Source organism: Phocoena sinus, chromosome X, assembly GCF_008692025.1.
Source record: "Phocoena sinus isolate mPhoSin1 chromosome X, mPhoSin1.pri, whole genome shotgun sequence".
NCBI classification, from domain to species: domain Eukaryota; kingdom Metazoa; phylum Chordata; class Mammalia; order Artiodactyla; family Phocoenidae; genus Phocoena; species Phocoena sinus.
Window position 1 is genome coordinate 131,302,585 of NC_045784.1, and position 19,133 is coordinate 131,321,717.

General features: G+C 37.1%; 1 protein-coding gene across 3 annotated transcripts in view; it reads right to left on the bottom strand.

Annotated features, from left to right (window-relative positions):
* Positions 1 to 19,133, bottom strand: part of TMLHE (trimethyllysine hydroxylase, epsilon) — a 68,950-nt gene that overhangs the window by 40,822 nt on the left and 8,995 nt on the right. For 2 of the 3 annotated variants that reach the window (XM_032620148.1, XM_032620147.1), the window contains exon 2: positions 8,026 to 8,207. The exons of the other annotated variant lie outside the window; for it this stretch is intronic. In XM_032620148.1, coding sequence (XP_032476039.1) covers positions 8,026 to 8,206 — 181 coding nt within the window. In that variant the 5' untranslated portion in view covers position 8,207. The remainder of the gene's footprint in view (positions 1 to 8,025; positions 8,208 to 19,133) is intronic. 3 annotated transcript variants of the gene reach the window in all.

Genomic DNA, 19,133 nt, shown 5'->3' on the forward strand with positions numbered 1-19,133 from the left:
GATCCTATCTCTTTCCTACTCAGGTACTACACTTCTGAAATTTTTCTATCCCCCTCTTTTGCATCATCAAATGTTCCCCTCCTACTGGATCATTCTCATCAGCGAACATGTTGCAATGTCTTCCATCTTAAAACAATATTCCCCCTCCACTACCACTCCACCTCATTTTCCCTTTCATAGTGAAACTTATGGCTTGAGGTTTCCACTACCTCTCTGTTAATAAATTTGCTTTAAATTTTAGAATGATTTTAAGTTTACAGAAAAGTTGCAAATACAAAGAGTTCCCATATAGCCATTGCCCAGTTTCCCTTATTACTAATACCATATATTAGTATGGTAAATTTGTCACAACTTATGAATGAATATTGATACATTATTTATTAATTAAATCCCATGATTTATTTGAATCTTATTAGTTTTCCCCTAATGTCTTTTTTCTGTCCCAGGATCCCATCCAAGACCCACATTACATTTAGTCACGTCTCCTTAGGCTCCTCTGGGCTGTGACTTTCCTTGTTTTTGATGACCTTGACAGTTTTGAGAGGTACTGGTCAGGCATTTTGTTAGAATGTCCCACAATTTGGGTTTATCTGATGCTTTTATCATGGTTAAAGTGGGGTTATAAGTTTTGGCGAAGATAGCCACAGGAGTGAGGTGCCCTTCTCACCATATCATATCACTGGTACGTGCTATCAAAGGTAGTGTTTGCTACATTTCTCTACTTAAGTTACCCCACCCTCCTTCCATATTCTATTCTTTGGCAGCAAATCACTAAGTGCAGCCTGCATTCTAGGACTGGGGACTTAAGATCCACCTCCATAGCTGGGGGAGGAGGAATATCTACATAAATTATTTGGAATTCTTTTGTATGGGACATTTATATGTACTCTCCCTATTTATTCATATATCAGCATGGATTCATTTATTTTATACTTTTGGTTATAATCTAATATTATATTATTTATTTTCTTGCTCAAATTGTTTCAGCTTTGGCCATTAGAAGCTCTTTTAGTTAGCTCCTGTGTCCCTTTAACATTGCCTCATAATTTTTTTGAGCACTTCCCTACTTTCTGGGACTTCAAGATTCTCCAGGCTCATCTTGTATTTTCTCTGACCCAGCTCTAGAATAGTCCATTTTTCTAAGGAGCCCTTGGTTCCTTTTCTTGGAGCATGGTATTAGAAACCAAGATCTGGGTGTTCTCATTTCCACTGTGCTGTCATTGTTTCCAGGACCTCTCAGTGGCTAGAGCTAGGAAATATACTAATCTATGTGTAAAAACATATCTATAAAAAAAAAAAAAAAAAAAAAAATATCTATACAGTCGACCCTTTAACAACATGGGTTTGAACTGCACACGTCCACTTATACACAGAATTTTTTTCAATAGTACATACTATGGTACTACACAGTCTGTGGTTGGTTGAATCCGAGAATGTGGAAATGTGGATACAGAGCATCTGTAGCAGGGAAGAGCAAAATCAGACTCCATGTTGGATCTGTTTCTTTTATTTTAACCTTTGCTCTCTGTTGTTTTTTGTTACTATAATCACTAAAAGGATGTTGTCTATAGCTACTGGCATACATAATGGTCTACCTTGGGGAACCCTGCCCCTCTGCCTGAATGTTAAACTAAAGTGCCTTTGTTCAGCTCACAGGGAAACATCCTGACCCTGCCTACCAGTGAATGGCTGCAAGAAAGAAGAAATTAACACATCCCCTCCCCGAGGCTGGCCAAACCAGGAGATGTTTTGCAAGACTTGTGGCCTTTTTAGTTTACTTCCTCATCTCCTCCCCCTCTCTGTTCTATAAAATAAACTGGCATCCAGACCCCAATAAGATGATACTCTAGGACATTAGTCCACCATCTTCTCAGATGCCTGGCTTTCCAAATAAGTCACTGTTCCTTGCCTCAACACCTCATCTCCTGATTTATTGGCCTGTAGTGTGGTGAGCAGAGTGAGCTTGGACTCAGAACTGTGTATACAGAGGGCAATCTACAAGTTATATGCGGATTTTTGACTGCACAGAGGGTTGGCACCCATAACTCCTGCATCGTTCAAGGGTCAACTGTAATTATTTCTGCACCTATACATCTGTATCTATATTAGGCTAAACGTGAGTTTATACTGATGTCTTCAACTATAATCCAGTACCACATGACTCATTCTAGCATTTCCCCTATACTTATGGGTAACCACACTCTCCAGACCCCTAGCAACCACTGATTTGTTTACTGTCCCTATAGTTTTGCCTTCAACAGAATGTCATGTCATTCCTTTTGATTGCTGAATAGTATTCCATTGTATGGATGTACTATAGTTTATTAATTAACCTATTGAAGGATATTTTGATAGCTTCCCACTTTTGACAATTATGAATAAAGTGGTTTTTCATGTGTGGGTTTTTGCTGTGGACATAAGTTTACAAATCAGTTGGGTAAATACCTAGGAGTGCAACTGTTGACAAGTCCATGTTTAACTTTATAAGAAACTACCAAATTTTCTTCCAGAGTGGCTCTACTATTCTTGTATTATTACCAGCAATGAATACAAGTCCCTATTGCTCTGCATTCTTGTCAGCATTAAGTACTGCCAGGTTTTTTTGGATTTTAGTCATTCTAATAGGTGTATAGTAGCATCTCATTGTGGCTTTAATTTGCATTTACCTAATGAAATCACGTTGAGCATGTTTTCATATGCTTATTTGCCATACTTTTGTCCTCTGGTGAAGTGTCTGTTCAGATCTTTCTACCCTTTTAAAAACTGGGTTATTTGTTTTCTTATTGTTACGTTTTAAGAGGTTTTTCTAAAATCCGCATACAAACCTTTTCTCAAGCATGTGGTTTGCAAATATTTTCTCCACGTCTGTGTGGCTTTCCTTTTCATTCTTTTAACAGTGTCTTTCACAGAGAAAATGTTTTGAATTTTGATAGAGTCCAATTACCATTTTTTTCCTTTATGGATTAAGCTTTTGAAGTTGCATCTAAGAACTCTTTGCTTAATCCAAGGTAACAGACATTTTCTCATACGAGTTTTATAGTTTTGCATTTTACATTTAGGCTTATGATCAACTTTGAGCTATTTTTTACACAAAGTATGAGGCAGGTGTGAACATTTTGTTTTGTTTTGCTCTTTTGCATAGGGATGTCCAACTGTTCTAACACCACCTGTTGAAAAAAACAGTCCTTTCTCCATTGAATTGACTTTGCACTTTTGTCAAAAATCAGTTTACCATATCTGCGTGGGTCTATTTCTGGGCTCTCAATTTTGTTCCACTGTTCTATGTATCTATCCTTTTGACAACACCACACTGCCTTGATTATAGTTGATCCTTGAACAACACAGGTTTGAACTGTTTGCGTCCACTTATAAGCAGATTTTTTTCAATAGTAAATACTATAGTACTACCTGATTTGCAGTTAAATTCATCTGTGGATGTAAAACCACATATATGAAGGAACTATGTATATACAGAGGGCTGACTGTAAACTACACTCAGATTTTTGACTGCTCAAAAAGTTGGCACCCTAACCCCTGTGTTGTTTGTGTCAACTGTACTAAGGTTAACTTAAGCCCTTTGACTTAATTTTTTTCCAGAAGTGTATTGGCTATTCTGATACCTTTGTCTTTCCACATCCGTTATTTATTTATTTATTTATTTAAAATTTTTATTTATCTTTGGCTGCGTTGGGTCTTCGTTACTGCATGCGGGCTTTCTCTAGTTGCGGTGAGGGGGGCTACTCTTCGTTGCAGTGCATGGGCTTCTCACTGCGGTGGCTTCTTTTGTTGCGGAGCACAGGTTCTAGGTGCACGGGCTCAGTAGTTGTGAGCACGGGCTTAGTTGCTCCACAGTGTGTGGGATCTTCCTGGACAAGGGCTCGAACCTGTGTCCTCTGCATTGGCAGGCAGATTCTTACCCACTGCGCTACCAGGGAAGCCCCCTGCACATACATTTTAGAATCAGTTTGTCAATATCTATAAAAAAGTCTGCTGGGATTTTTTGAGTGGGATTGCACTGAATCTATAGATCATACTGAGAATTCACATCTTAAAAATATTGGGTCTTCTAACCTATGAGCATGGAATGTCTTTCCAATTATTTATGTTCTTTCATTTTTTTAATCAGTGTTTTGCAGTTGTCTGCACACAGATTGTGCGTGTGTGTGTGTGTATTTATTGCCATACATCCCCCTCCAACCACTGCTTTCGTTGTTTACCACAAATTTTGATAAGTTGTATATTCATTTTCATTTAGTTCAAAATATTTTTAACTTTCCTTGAGACTTATTTTACTTATACATTTTTTGGTAGTGTATAGCTTAATTTCCAAATATTTGGGACTTTTCTGTTATAGACTTCTAGTTTTTTCTGTTATGGTCAATGTACATACTCTATATGTTTTTAGAGTCTTTAAATTTTTTGAGCTTTGTTTTATGGCCCAGAACGTGGTCTACCTTGATGAATGTCTCATTTAAACTTCAGAACAATGTGTACTTTACTGTTGTTGGATGGATTGTTCTATAAGTATCAATTGGGTCAAGCTGGTTGATGGTGCCTGCTTAATCTATCGATTACTGAGAGAGGTATTAAAACCAACTGAAATTGTGGATTTGTTTACTTCTACTTTTATCTCTGCCAGTTTTTGCTTCATGCATTTTGATGGTTTATCATTAGGTGCTACATTTTTAGGATAGTTACAGGTTCTCTTGGAGAACTGAACCCTTTATTACTATGTTATGTGCCTCTTTATCCATGATAATCTTCCATGTTCTGAAGACTGCTTTGTCTGAAATTAACATAGTTACTGTTGTTTTGATTAGCATTTCATGGTGTTTCTATTTCCATCCCTTAACTTTAAATTAAAAAAATTAAATAGACTATTTTTTAGAGCAGTTTTAGGTTCACAGCAAAACCGAGACAAAGGTACAGACAGCTCCATATATCCCTTGTCCCCACATCATCCATTAAGTTTTATCCTGAGTCTTTATATTTAAAGTTCGTTTCTTGTAGATAACATATAGTAGAATTTTTTTTTGATCCATTTTGACAATCTTTGTATTTTGACTGGTGTGGTTAGGCAATTTATATTTGAAGAGATTATTGATGTAGCTGACTCTAAATCTACCTTCTTGCTGTTTTCTATTTGTTGTATTTACTCCTTGTTTCTTTTTTCCTCTTTTTCTACCTTCTCTGATTTTCCTTGGGTATTTTTTTTTTTTTTTTTTGTGGTATGAGGGCCTCTCACTGTTGTGGCCTCTCCCATTGCAGAGCACAGGCTCCGGACGCGCAGGCCCAGCGGCCATGGCTCACGGGCCCAGCCGCTCCGTGGCACGTGGGATCTTCCCGGACCGGGGCACAAACCCGTGTCCCCTGCATCGGCAGGCAGACTCTCAACCACTGTGCCACCAGGGAAGCCCTTCCTTGGGTACTTTTTATGATTCCATTTTATCTCATTTCTTAACTTATTATTCATACTATTTTTTAAAACTTTTTAGTAGTTTTCCTAATGTTTACAATGTACATTTTAAATAATCTAAATCCACCTTTAGATAACTCTAAAAGTATCATCCAAAGTGGCTATACTATTTTGCATGCCAATAGCAATGAAAAAGAGCTCTGATTCCTATTCATCCTTGGTAGAACTTGGTATTGTCAGTTCTTTTGATTTACCTTATAATAGAATATTCCTAATTTCTCCCTCCTATCCTCTGTCACATTGTTGTCATTTGTTTCACTTTTATATGTGCTATGAACACCAAATACACTGCCATTACTATTTAAATAATTAAAATTTAGTGCAATTAAGGAGAAAAGTTTATATTTTATCTTCATTCATTTCGAACACTCTTCATTTTTTAATGTAGATCCAAGTTTGTGACCTATATCATTTTTCTTCTGCCAGAAGAAATTCCTTTACAATATTTTGAGAAGTTATATGAGAAAGTCTATTTCTCTCTCACTTTTGAAGCATTGCTGGATATAGAATCCCAGGTTGGCAGTTTTTTCTCCTTTTAATACTTTAAAATTATCATGCCATTGTGTTCTTGCTTGCATAGTTTCTCATGAGAACTCTGCTGTAATTCTTCTGTTTCTGTGTAAGTGAAGTGTTTTTCTCCCCTCTGACTGCCTTCAAGATTTGCTCTTTGTTTTTGCTCTTTTGCCTAAGTGTGGGCTTTTGTGTGGGCGTTTAAAAATGGATACTAAGCTTCTCTAAGCTTCTTGGATATGTGGTTTGGTGTCTGTCACTTATTGTGGAAAGCTTTCAAAAATTATTTCTTCAAATATTTCTTCTGCTTAGTTCTTTCTTTCTTTTCTTTCTGGTATTCCATTCATGTATATGTTACAACTTTTGATATTGTTCAACACTTCCTGAATACTCTTTTTTTGTTTGTTTGTTTCCACTCTCATTTTCTCTGTGCATTTCAGTCTGGGTAATTTTTATTGACCTATCTTTATATTCACTGATTCTATCCCTTGTTGTATCTTACAAGCCCATCAAAGTCATTCCTCATTTCTGTTACTGTGCTTTGGATTTCCTTTTGATTCTTTCTTATATTTTCCATCACCCTGCTGACATTATCTATCTGGTCTTTCATTTTGTCTACCTTTTCCATTAGAATCCTTAAGATATTAACCATAGTTATTTTAAATTTCCTGACTGGAAATTTCAACACCTGTGTCATATGTGAGTCTAGTTCTGATGGTGTTTTGTCTCTTCAACTTGTGTTATTTCTTGCCTTTTAGCATGTTTTGTAATTTTGTTCTTGTAGTTGACAGCCAGACATGTATAGAGCAGTAGATACTGAGGTAAATAGGAATTTATGGGTGACTATATCAATCTGGCCAAGAGTTGGGCTATGTTTGACATTTACTGTCTCTATGGGTACGAGAGGCTTTAAATTTCTCTAGTAATCTTGTTTTTATCCCCCCTTTTGGTCTTGGCCCTTCTCTTTGTGCTTCACCTCAGAGACAGTCTGTCTTTTGCAGCTGTAATCCACTGCTATTTTAACTGGAGGCTTATTAGTTGGTTGTAGTGGGGGGGGAGGGGAATTCTCTAATCTTTGAATTAAGTCTAAGGAGTGCATAGTGGGCCTATGTTTTGGGAGTGTGGCCTTCATGGTTGTTTTTGTCCCTTTCCAGGGTGTTGTGAATTGAACTGCACTCCCCAAAAAGATATGTTGAAGTCTTAACTTCTAGTACATGTGAATGAGACGTTATTTGGAAATAGGATCTTGGAAGATAATCAAGATAAGATGAGGTCATACTGGATTAGCATGGGCCCTAAATCCAACAAATGGTCCCCTTATAAGGAGAGAGAAATTTGAAGTCACAGAAGAGACACAGGGAAGATGATGGAGGCAGAGAGTGTAGTGATGTTGCCAAGTAACACCAAGGATTGTTGGCAACCACCAGAACCCAGAAGAGGGAAGGAAGGTTCTCTCCTAGAGTCTTCAGAGAGGACATGGCCCTGCCAACATCTTGATTTCAGACTTCCTGCTTCTAGAACTGTGAAAGAATAAATTTCTGTTGTTTGTGCCAATTAGTTTATGGTAATTTGTCACAGCAGTGCTAGGAAACTAATACACAGGGGTAAAGCTTTTTTCCCCTATGCCACCCAATACTTTCCCTGGCTATAGAATTTCCAGTCTATGTCTCTGAAACTCTCTCCCTTGTATACTGAGGCTTTTTTTCTTCTTTCTTTATTTTTTCTTAGATGAGACAGGGAGATAGAGTGGGGCTGGGGCATAGCAGACCTCCCTTTCCCTAGCTGGGATGAGATTTTCCTATTACCCTATATTAGTTTTGTCTTTCTTGCAACCTGTAAAATAATCCTGGAAATAAATGGTTAGAAGTCTTCGCAACTCCACAGAAAGTACTTTCAGTCCACATGAAAAGTATCTGTCATTGCAGAACAATGTAAATATACTTTGCACTACTGAAGTGTACACTTAAAATGGTTACGATATTAAATTTTGGTTTTTCTGTCACAATTAAAAATAAAGTATCTGCCTCTACACATCTTACCAAAATGATCTTCGTGTTGCTGCCAAACACAATTCAGAGACTTGGAGGCTGTATGGTGCCAATGGATGGCTAATGGAAATAAGCTTTTGAAGTTGGGCTGTTGAAGGGCCCAACATGTGACTCGTCCCCTCAGCAGGTCCTGGAGCCTGCTTTGTAGATGGGACAACCTGCAGCACCACATCCTAGAAAATTTGACAATGAGAGTGTTAGTAACAATATAAAACAATGTTTATAAGGCTGTAGGATACTACATATCTAGCTATGTAAAAGAACAGATTTTATTATCTCAACCACAGCATTAAAGGAGAAATTCTGAACAGCTAAGGATAAGTGGTTGATAACCATTACTTCTATCTTCTCACCAGCCACTCATATTATGCATTGCGATCTTGCTTCCACCCCACTATCTAACTGAAGTGGTTCTTTAGAAAATCACTAATTTTAACCTTTCAACCACATATGGAAGGATTGCTTTTTAGGGCTTATCATTCTGGGACTCTCCACTGTGACACTGTTAATCACCCTCATCCTGACTCCTTGAAACTTCCTTTTCCACTGATTATGTGTGATTGTGGGCAAGTTTCTTAAACTCTCAGTGTCTCTGTTTCCTGTTTTGTAAAACGAGGATGACAATAATACTTATCCCATGGGTTTAGTGTGAGGACTAAAGTACTTAGAACTTTGCTGTCACATAGTAAGTCCTACATATGTCCTATATATGATATGCTATCATTCCAATCATCATTATTATTGTGGTTATTATTAGGGATAAACTATATCTATTGGCAAAAGTACCTTGATAAACTTGCTTGGAGTTGGTGACACCCTAAGTGTCATGTTTTCAGAAATATTAATAAAATAACTTCATTTGCATAAGATCTTAAAAGGAATTAATTCATCCTGTGGGAAAAGATGGAGAAACCCATGCCACTGCAGAAAAGCCGTATGGTGCTTGACATGAACCTTCTCAATAACCCCTTAAGGTCACTAAACCCGCTAAAAATGCTTATTTTGAGTGGATGTATACATGTTAAGTGTGTGGTGTAAGCTAATAAATGGACTGATTGGTTTCATACACAAAGGCCATAGCTAGAGACATAACAGAATTTGCTGATGAATTAGGGAGGGTTCTGAAATAGGTTAGGAAATTGAGAGTTAAAGTCTAAGACAGAGGCTGGCAAACTATGGCCCATGCCTATTTTCATATGGCCACATACAGGTTTTACATTTTAAAGGACTGTAAATAAAAACAATAACACTGGACCAAGACCATATGTGGCCTGCAAAGTCTACAATATTTGCTATCTGGCCCTTCAGAGAAAAAAATTTCCAACCCTTAGTCTTAATTGTTAACCAAATACTCTTCTCCATTTACAATGGCTTACTCCCCACAAAAAAAAACATTCTTAAGCAAGTGTATTCATTCATTTCTTCATTATTTCACTTGACAAATATTACCAAGCATGTGTAAATAGGGTACTTTCTTAAGTACTAGGAATACAAATATAAATAATCAATCCCAGCCACCATTCAAGAATCTCATAATCATCTAGTATGGAAGAAAGACAACTACTACTATCTATAGTAGTTTTAAACACAGAGTACAGTGAAAAAGTGCAAAGGAGAAAGTGGTTAACTATGCCTAGGAGAACTGGGAGGACTCCATATGATCAGTGTTCTTTGTAGAAGTGCTTCATTGTTTCCTATTTACTTACAAAATAAAAATTGGTCATTGTAGAAGATGCTGGAGTAGAAAGACCCTGAACTCATCTCCTCCCAGGGGCACACCAAAATTACGACTATTTACAGAGCAGCTATCTCTGTAATATGAGAATGACCTAAACACTTGCTGAAAAGACATTCCACAACTAAAGATATAAAGGAGAAACCACAATGAGATGGGTAGGAAAAGTTGAGATGCAGTATAGTCAAGACCCATACCCCTGGGTGGATGACCCACAAGTGGGAGGATAATTACAATTGCACAGGTTCTACCCAAGGAGTGAGGGGTCTGAGCCCCCACATCAGGCTCCCTATCCTGGTGGTCCTGCACCAGGAAGACAAGTCCCCAGAACGCTTGGCTTTGAAGGCAAGTGGGGCTTACTTTTGGGAGTCAAAAGGCTGTAGGAAATAGAGACTCCATCATTAAAGGGCACACACAAAATCTCACACACTCCAGGACCCAGGGCAGAGGCAGTAATTTCAAAGGAGCCTGGGTCAGACCCACCTGCTGAACTTGGAGAGAGCTTCCTGGAGAGGCAGAAGGCCACTGCAGCTCACCCTGGGGACACAGACACTGGTGGCAGCCATTTGGGGAGCTCATTCTACCATGAGGACACTGGTTCTGGCAAGGAACATTGTGGAATCCTCCCTCTAGATTATTAGCACCAGGACCTGGACCCACCCCCAGCCTGTTAGCACTAGTACTAGACTCCAGGTCCTGACTCTGCCCACCAGTGAGGCAACACTAAGCCCAAGATCACCAGGGCCACAACCCCACTAACCAACAGGCTAACACCAGCTCCAGGACCTCCCTGGGCCACAATCCTGCCTATCAGGAGGCTGACACCAGCTTTAAGACACCGTGGGCCCCTCAGCTAGCTGCCCCAGGATCCAGACCCACTCAACAGTGGGCTGACACCAGCTTTGTAATATCAGATGCCACAGTCAGCCATGTCGGGAACTGGCCCCATGCACTGGCAGGCTGATGCTTGATCTGGGACAACTGGCCCTGCAACAAGCCACACTGACTGGGCTCTGCCCACCTGTGGGCCAGCACTAGCCCTGGGATTTCCTGGGGCTCTGCAGCCAGGCCTCTTGAGACCCAGCCCCAATCTCCAGTGGCCAGCAGCCTCTGTACAAGGCAGAGCCTGATAATCAGCCAGACAGGGCCTGCCATACCTACCAGACCACTCATAGTAGCCAGCCCCCCACAACAGAAGGGCCCACACAGCCCACACAGGGGGCACCCCCAGGGCATATAACTCTGGTGACCAGAGGGGAGTGCACTGCTCGGACACATAGGATGCCTCATAAAAAAAGCCACTTCTCCGAAGTTGGGAAATGTAACAACCTACCAGATACATAGAAATAAAAATAGCAAATTAGGCAAAATGAGGCAATAGAGGAATATGTTCCAAGTGAAGGAACAAGATAAAATCCCAGAGGAAGAACTAAGTGGAAATAAGCAATCTACCCAATAAAGCGTTCAGGTCATGATCATAAAGATGCTCAAAGAACTTGGGAGAAAACTGGACAAACACAGTGAGAACTTTAACAAAGAGTTAGACAATATAAAGAGGAACCAAGCAAAGCTGAAGAATGCAATAACATATTAAAAAGCATACTAGAAGGAATCGACAATAGATTACATGATACAGAGGATCAGATCAGCTAACTGGAAGACAGAGTAGTGGAAATTACTTAAGCTGAAAAAAGAAAAAAGAATTTAAAAAAATGAAGACAGTTTAAGAGACCTCTGGAATAACATCAAGTGTACTAACATTTGTATTACAGGGGTCCCAAAAGGAGAAGAGAGAAAGGGGCAGAAAACATATTGGAAGACATAATAGCTTAAAAGTTCCCTAACCTGGGAAAGGAAACAGACATCCATGTCCAGGAAGCACAGAGAGTCACAAACAGGATCAACCCAAAGAGGAACACACCAAGACACACTGTAATTAAAATAGCAAAAATTAAAGATAAAGTGGGAATATTAAGAGCAGCAAGGGTAAAGCAAAAAGTTACATACAAGGGAATTCCCATAAAGTTATCAACTGACTTTTCAGCAGAAACTCTGCAGGCTAGAAGGAAGTGGCACAATATATTTACAGTGATGAGAGGGAAAAAACCTCAACAAGGAATACTCTACGCATCAAGGCTCTCATTCAGTTTTGATGGAGAGATCAAGTTTTACAGACAAGCAAAAGCTAAGAGGGTTCAGCACCATCAAAACAGCTTTACAAGAAATGTTAAAGGTACTTCTCTAAGTGGAAAAGAAAAGGCCGCCACCAGAAATATGAAAATTATGAAAGGAAAAATCTCATTGGTAAAGGCAAATATATACAGTCATGGTAGAAAAATTAACCATTTATTAAGCTAGTAGGAAGGTTAAAAGACTAGAGTAGTAAAATCATCTATAACCACAATGGGTAGTTAAGGGATACATAAAACAGAAAGATACAAAATAAGATGTCAAATAGTAAACATTGGGGGAGGAGGGTAAAAATGCAGGGTTGTTAAAATGCATTCAAACTAAAGAGATCAGTAACTTACAATAATTACATATATATATATATAAAATTTGCTATATATAAATCCCATGGTAAATACACATCAAAAAACTATAATATATACACACACACACAGAGAAGAGAAAGGAATCCAAATATAATGCTAAAGATAGTCATCAAATCACAAGGGGAGAGAGCAAAAGAAGAAAGGAACAACAATTAAAAAAACTACAAAGACAATCCCAAAACAATTGACAAAATAGCAATAAGTACATACCTAACAATAATTAAGTATTTATTTATGTATTTATTTATTTTTATTTTTTGGCCACACAGCATGTGGGATCTTAGTTCCCTGACCAGGGATTGAACCCACACCCCCTGCATTGGAAGCACAGAGTCTTAATCACTGGAGCACCAGGGAAGTCCCAACAATAATTACTTTAAAGGTAAATGAACTAAATGTTCCAATCAAAAGACAGAGTGGCTGGATAGATACAAAAACAAGACCCCTATTTATGCTGCTTACAAGATACTAACTTCAGATCTAAAGACACAGACAGACTGAAAGTAAAGGGATGGAAAAAAGGTATTTCGTGTAAACAGAAATGAGAAGAAAGCTGGGGTAGTGACTTTTATATCAGATAAAATAGACTTTAAAATAAAGACTGTAACAAGAGATAAAGATGGACATTACATAATGATAAAGGGATCGATCCAACAAAAAGATATAACAATTTAAAATATAAATGCACCCAACATAGGAGCACCTAAATACATAAAGCAATATTAACAAACATAAAGGGAGAAACTGACAGTAACACTATAATAGTAGGGGACTTTAACACCCTACTTACAGCAATAGACAGATCATCCAGACAGATAATCAGTAAGAAACACTGGCCTTAAATGACGCATTAGACTAGATGGCCTTAATAGTATATATAGAACATTTCATCTAAAAGCCCCAGAATACACATTCTTTTCAAGTAACATGGAATATTCTCCAGGATAGATCACATGCTAAGCCACAGAATAAATCTCAGTAAATTTAAGAAGATTGAAATCACATTGAGCATCTTTTGCAAACACAATGCTATGAGACTAGCAATCAACTACAAGAAACAAAACTGTAAAAAACACAACCACATGGAGAACAAATAACATTGTAGTAAACAACCAAGGGTCACTGAAGAAATCAAAGAGGACATCAAAAAATATGAATATGAAAATGAAAATACAGTGGTCCAAAATCTATGGGATACAGGAAAAACATTTCTAAGAGGGATGTTTATAGTGATTCAAACCTACCTCAGGAAACAGGAAAAATCTCAGACAACCTAATCTTACATGTAATGGAACAAGAAAAAGGAGAGCAAACAAAACCCAAAGTTGGTAGAAAAGAAATCATAAATATCAGAAAAGGAATGAAATAGACTAAACTACAATAGAAAAGATCAATGAAACTAGGAACTGGTTCTTAAAAAGATAAACAAAATTGATAAACCTTTAGCCAGACTCATCAAGGAGAAAAGAAGGCCCAAATAAGTAAAATCAGTAATAAAACACAAGTTAGAACCAACACCAGAGAAACAGAAAGGATCATAAGAGATTACCACACAAAGTTATACACCAATAAAATGGACAACAGAGAAGAAATGGAAAAATTCCTAGAAATGTACAATATCTGAAGACTGAATCAGGAAGAAACAGAAAATATGAACAGACCAATGACCAGTAATGACATTAAATCAGGAGTGAAAACAACTCCCAACAAACAAAGGTCTAGGATCAGATACCTTCACAGGTAAATTCAACCAAACATTTAGAGAAGAGTTAACACCTATCCTTCTCAAGTTATTCCCCAAAACTGCAGAGGAAGGAACAGCTTCCAAACTCATTCTACCAGGCCAGCATCACCCTGATACCAAACCAAAGTTATCAAAAAAAAGAGAAAATTACAGGCCAATATCACTGATGAACATATATGCAAATTCCTCAACAAAATATTAGCAAACCAAATTCAAAAATACATTAAAAGGATCATACACCATGACCAAATGGGATTCATTCCAGGGATACAAAGATGGTTCAATATCCACAAATTAATCAGTGTGATACACCACATTAACAAATTGAAGAGAAAAAAAATCATATGATCATTTCAGTAGATGAAGAAAAAGCTTTTGACAAAATTCAACATCCATTTATGATAAAAACTCTCAACAAAGTGGGTACAGAGGGAACATACCTCAACATAATAAAGGCCATATATGACAAGCCTACAGCTAACATCACACTCAATGGTGAAAAGCTGAAACCATTTCCTCTAAAATCAGGAATAAGACAAGGATGCCCACTCTCATCACTTCTACTCAATATAGTATTGGAAGTTCTAGCCAGACCACTCAGACAAGAAAATAAAATAATGGAATACAAATTGGAAAGAATGAAGTAAAACTGTCACTGTTTTCAGATGTCATGATATTATACATGAAGATCCTAAAGATGCCACCAAACAACTACTAGAACTCATCAATTAATTTGGTAAAGTTGCAGGATATGAAATTAATATAGAGAAATCTATTGCACCTCTATACACTAACAATGAACTATCAGAAAGAGAAATTAAGAAAGTAATCCCATTCACAATCACATCAAAAGGAATAAGATACCTAGGAATAAATGTAACCAAAATGTAAAAGACATGTACTCAGAAAACTATGAGAAACCAATGAAAGAAATTGAAGACAACACAAATAGATGGAAAGATATACTGTGTTCTTGGTTTGGAAGCATTAATATTGTTTAAATGACCATACTATCTAAGGCAATCTAGTGACTCAATGCAATCCCTATCAAAACATCAGTGGTATTTTTCATAGAACTAGAAAAAGTAATTATAAAATTTTATGGAAACACAAAAAAACCCAAATAGCCAAAACAATCTTGAGAAAGAAGAATAAAGCTAGAGGTATCATGCCCCCGATTTCAAACTATACTATAATACTATGGTAATCAAAACAGTATGGTACTGACACAAAAACAGACACATAGATCAATGCAACAGAATAGAGAACTCAGAAATAAACCCACACTTATATGGGCAAGTAATCTACAACAAAGTAGGCAAGAATATACAATGGGTAAAAGACAGCCTCTTCAATAAATGATGTTGGAAAACCTGGACAGCTACATGCAAAAGAATCAAAAGTGGACTACTTCTCACACCATTCACAAAAATAAATTCAAAATGGATTAAAGACTTAAATGTAAGACCTGAAACCAGAAAACTTCTAGAAGAAAACATAGGCAGTATGTGCTTTTACATTTGTCTTAGTAATAGTTTTTTGGATATGTCTCCCTAGGCAAGAGAAACAAAAGCAAAAATAAACAAATGGGATTACATCAAACTAAAAAGCTATTGTACAGCAAAGGAAGCTATCAGCAAAATGAAAAATTTGCCTTTTGAATGGGAAAAGATCTTTGTAAATGATATATCTGGTTAATATCCAAAATATAGAAATAATTCATAAATTCAACAGTAAAAAAAGCAAATAACCCAATTAAAAATGGGCAGAGGGCTTCCCTGGTGGCGCAGTGGTTGAGAGTCCGCCTGCCAATGCAGGGGACATGGGTTTGTGCCCCGGTCCAGGAAGATCACACATGCTGCGGAGCGGCTGGGCCTGTGAGCCATGGCCGCTGAGCCTGCACGTCTGGAGCCTGTGCTCTGCAATGGGAGAGGCCACAACAGTGAGAGGCCCGCATACCACAAAACAAAAACAAAACAAAAAAAAAATGGGCAGAGGACCTGAATAGACATTTTCCCAAAGAAGACATACAGATGACCAACAGGCACATGAAAAGATGCTCAATATCACTAATCATCAAGAAAATGCAAATCAAAACCACAATGAAATACTACTTCACACCTGTCAGTATGGCTATTATCAAAAAGCTAACAAATAACAAGTGTTGGTGAGGATGTGGAGAAAAAGGAACCCTCGTGCACTGTTGGTGGGAACGTAAATTGGTGCAGCCACTATAGAAAACAGTATGAAGTTTCCTCAAAAAATAAAAAACTGAACTACCATATGATCCAGCAATTCCACTCCTGAGTATTTATATGAAGAAAATGAAAACACTAAACTGAAAAGATATATGCACCCCTATGTTCATTGCAGCATTATTTACAGTAACCATGATATGGAAGCACCCTAGATCCCATCAATATATGAGTGGAAAAAGAAGATGTTACACCCCCCACACACACAGACAGACTGGAATATTAGTCAGCCATAAAAAAGAATGAAATCTTGCCATTTGTGAAAACATGGATAGACCTAGAGGGTATTATGCTAAGTAAAATACATAAGACAGAGAAAGACAAATTCTATATAATCTCACTTATATGTGGAATCTAAAAACCAAAAATAATTAACAAACATAATAAAACAGAAACAGAGTCATAGATACAGAAAACAAACAGGTGTTTGCCAGAAGGGAGAGCAGTGCGGGGAGGAAAGAAATAGATTAGGGAGATTAAGAGGTACAAATATCCAGTTGCAAAATAAATGAGCCACCAGTATGAAATGTACAGTGTGGGGAATATAGTTATAGCTATGTAATATCTTTGTATGGTGACAGATGGTAAGTAGAGTTATCCGGGTGATCATTTTAAAATGTATAGAAATATCAAATCACTATGCTGTGTAACAGGAACTAACACAGTGTTGTAGGTCAATTGTACTTCAAAAGCAAACACAAACAAACAAATAAATTCATAGAAAAAGAGATCAGACCAGAGGCGGGGAGTGGAGGGAGAGGGAATTGGATGAGCATGATCAAAAGGTACAAACTTCCAGTTATACGATAAATAAATACTAGGGATGTAATGTACAACATGATAAATATAATTAACACTATTGAATGTTATACACCAAAGGTGTTAAGAGAGTAAATCCTAAGAGTTCTCATCATAAGGAAAAAATTCTTTTTCCTTTTCTTTAATTTTGTATCTGTTGAGATGGTGGATGTTCACTAAACTTATTGTGGTAATCATTTCATGATGTAAGACAAATCATCATGTTGTACACCTTAAACTTATATAGTGCTCTATGTCAAGTATATCTCAATAAAACTAGAAGAAAAAACCACTTCCTCACTGTAAAAAGAAAAAAAATAATCTAAACAACTGAGAAATATATAAAATAAAAAGTCAAAGCCTCCTTCCCTCATTATTTGCCATTCCCATTCCTTCAAGGAAACTCACCAACAATCAACAGTTCGGAGAACCAACCTCAAGATCACATACAGCTGAAATCTCCACAACTGCCACACATACATACAGAAATACATTTTTTTTTGGTGAACATAGTTTTCAGATCACTTGGGTAAACGCCAAAGAGTGCTATTGATGTTTTACTTAACATTACTAGAATCTGAAACTGTCATCCAAAGTAGCTGTACTATTTTGCATTCCACCAGCAATGAATGAGAGCTCTCATTCTTCTGCATCCTTGCTAGAACTTGGTATTGTCAGTTTTTTGGATTTAGCCATTAATAGATTTAGCAACTAATAGGTGTGCAGTAATATCTCATTGTTGTTTTAATTTGCATCTCCCTAATTATGAATGATGTTGTGCATATTTTCATATTCTTAATTGCCACCTATATATCTTCCTTGGTCAAGTGTCTGTTCAAAGATCTTTTACCCACTGTACATTTTTTTAAGCAAGTTTTTTTTAGAGCAGGTTTAGGTTCACAGCAAAATTGAGGGAAAGATATGGAGATTTCTCATACACCTCCTGCCCCAACACATGCATAATCCCCACCATTATCAATATCCTCCACCACAGAGTGATACATTTGTTACAAGTGATGAACCTACATCAACACATCATTATCACCCAAAGTCCATAATTTATATTAGCTTTCACGCTGGGTGTTCTACATTCTATGGGTTTGGGCAAATGTATAATGACATGTGTCCTTTATAATAACACGCAGAGTATTTTCATTGTCTTAAAAATCCTCTGTGCTCTGACTATTCACCCCTCCCCCACCATGAGTTTTGATATGCAATATTTTCATTTTTCAGCCAATTAACATATTTTCTCATTTCCATTGTGATTTTTAAAATTTGACCTACAGGTTATTTAAAAGTAAACATATTTTAGAGGGATTTTCTATTTTTATTTTTATTATTGTTTTCTAACTTTATTTCATCATGGCAAAATAACCCCTCAGTGCAACGGTAATTTGTTGCTGTATGACCTAGCATATCATCTATTTTTCTGTGTGCAGAAAAGAATATATATTCTGTAGTTGTTACATAAGGTCATCTGTATATGTCTGTCAATTAGGTTGTTTGTTAATATTATTGTTCAACTCTTCTATATACTTATTGGTTTTATTTGTCTTATGATCTGTTAGTTATTGAGGGATATGTATTAATATCTCTGATTATGACTGAATTTATTTACTGGACATCTGTCAATTTTTGCTTTGTATATTTGGGCTGCATACAAATTAGAACAATAATTTTATCTTCTTGGTGGATGGCCTCTCTTATCATCACAAAATATGTCTTATGTCTAGTAAAGAAACCTGCCATAAAGTCTTGTTTTATATTATTATATCTAAATCAGGTTTCTTTGGGGGGGGTAGTGTTTGTGGCGTATATTTATTCCACCCTTTTGTCTCTTATAAACAGCATATATGTAGTTAGATTTTGTTTTTTAACTTCATGATTTGTCATTTAATTAATGTGTGAAGTCAAATATTTGCTTTCTATTCGTCTTGCCTGTTTTGTTACCTTTCTCTCTTGCTTTGTTTTACACTGATTAGGTAATTTGTATCATTCCATTTCCTCCT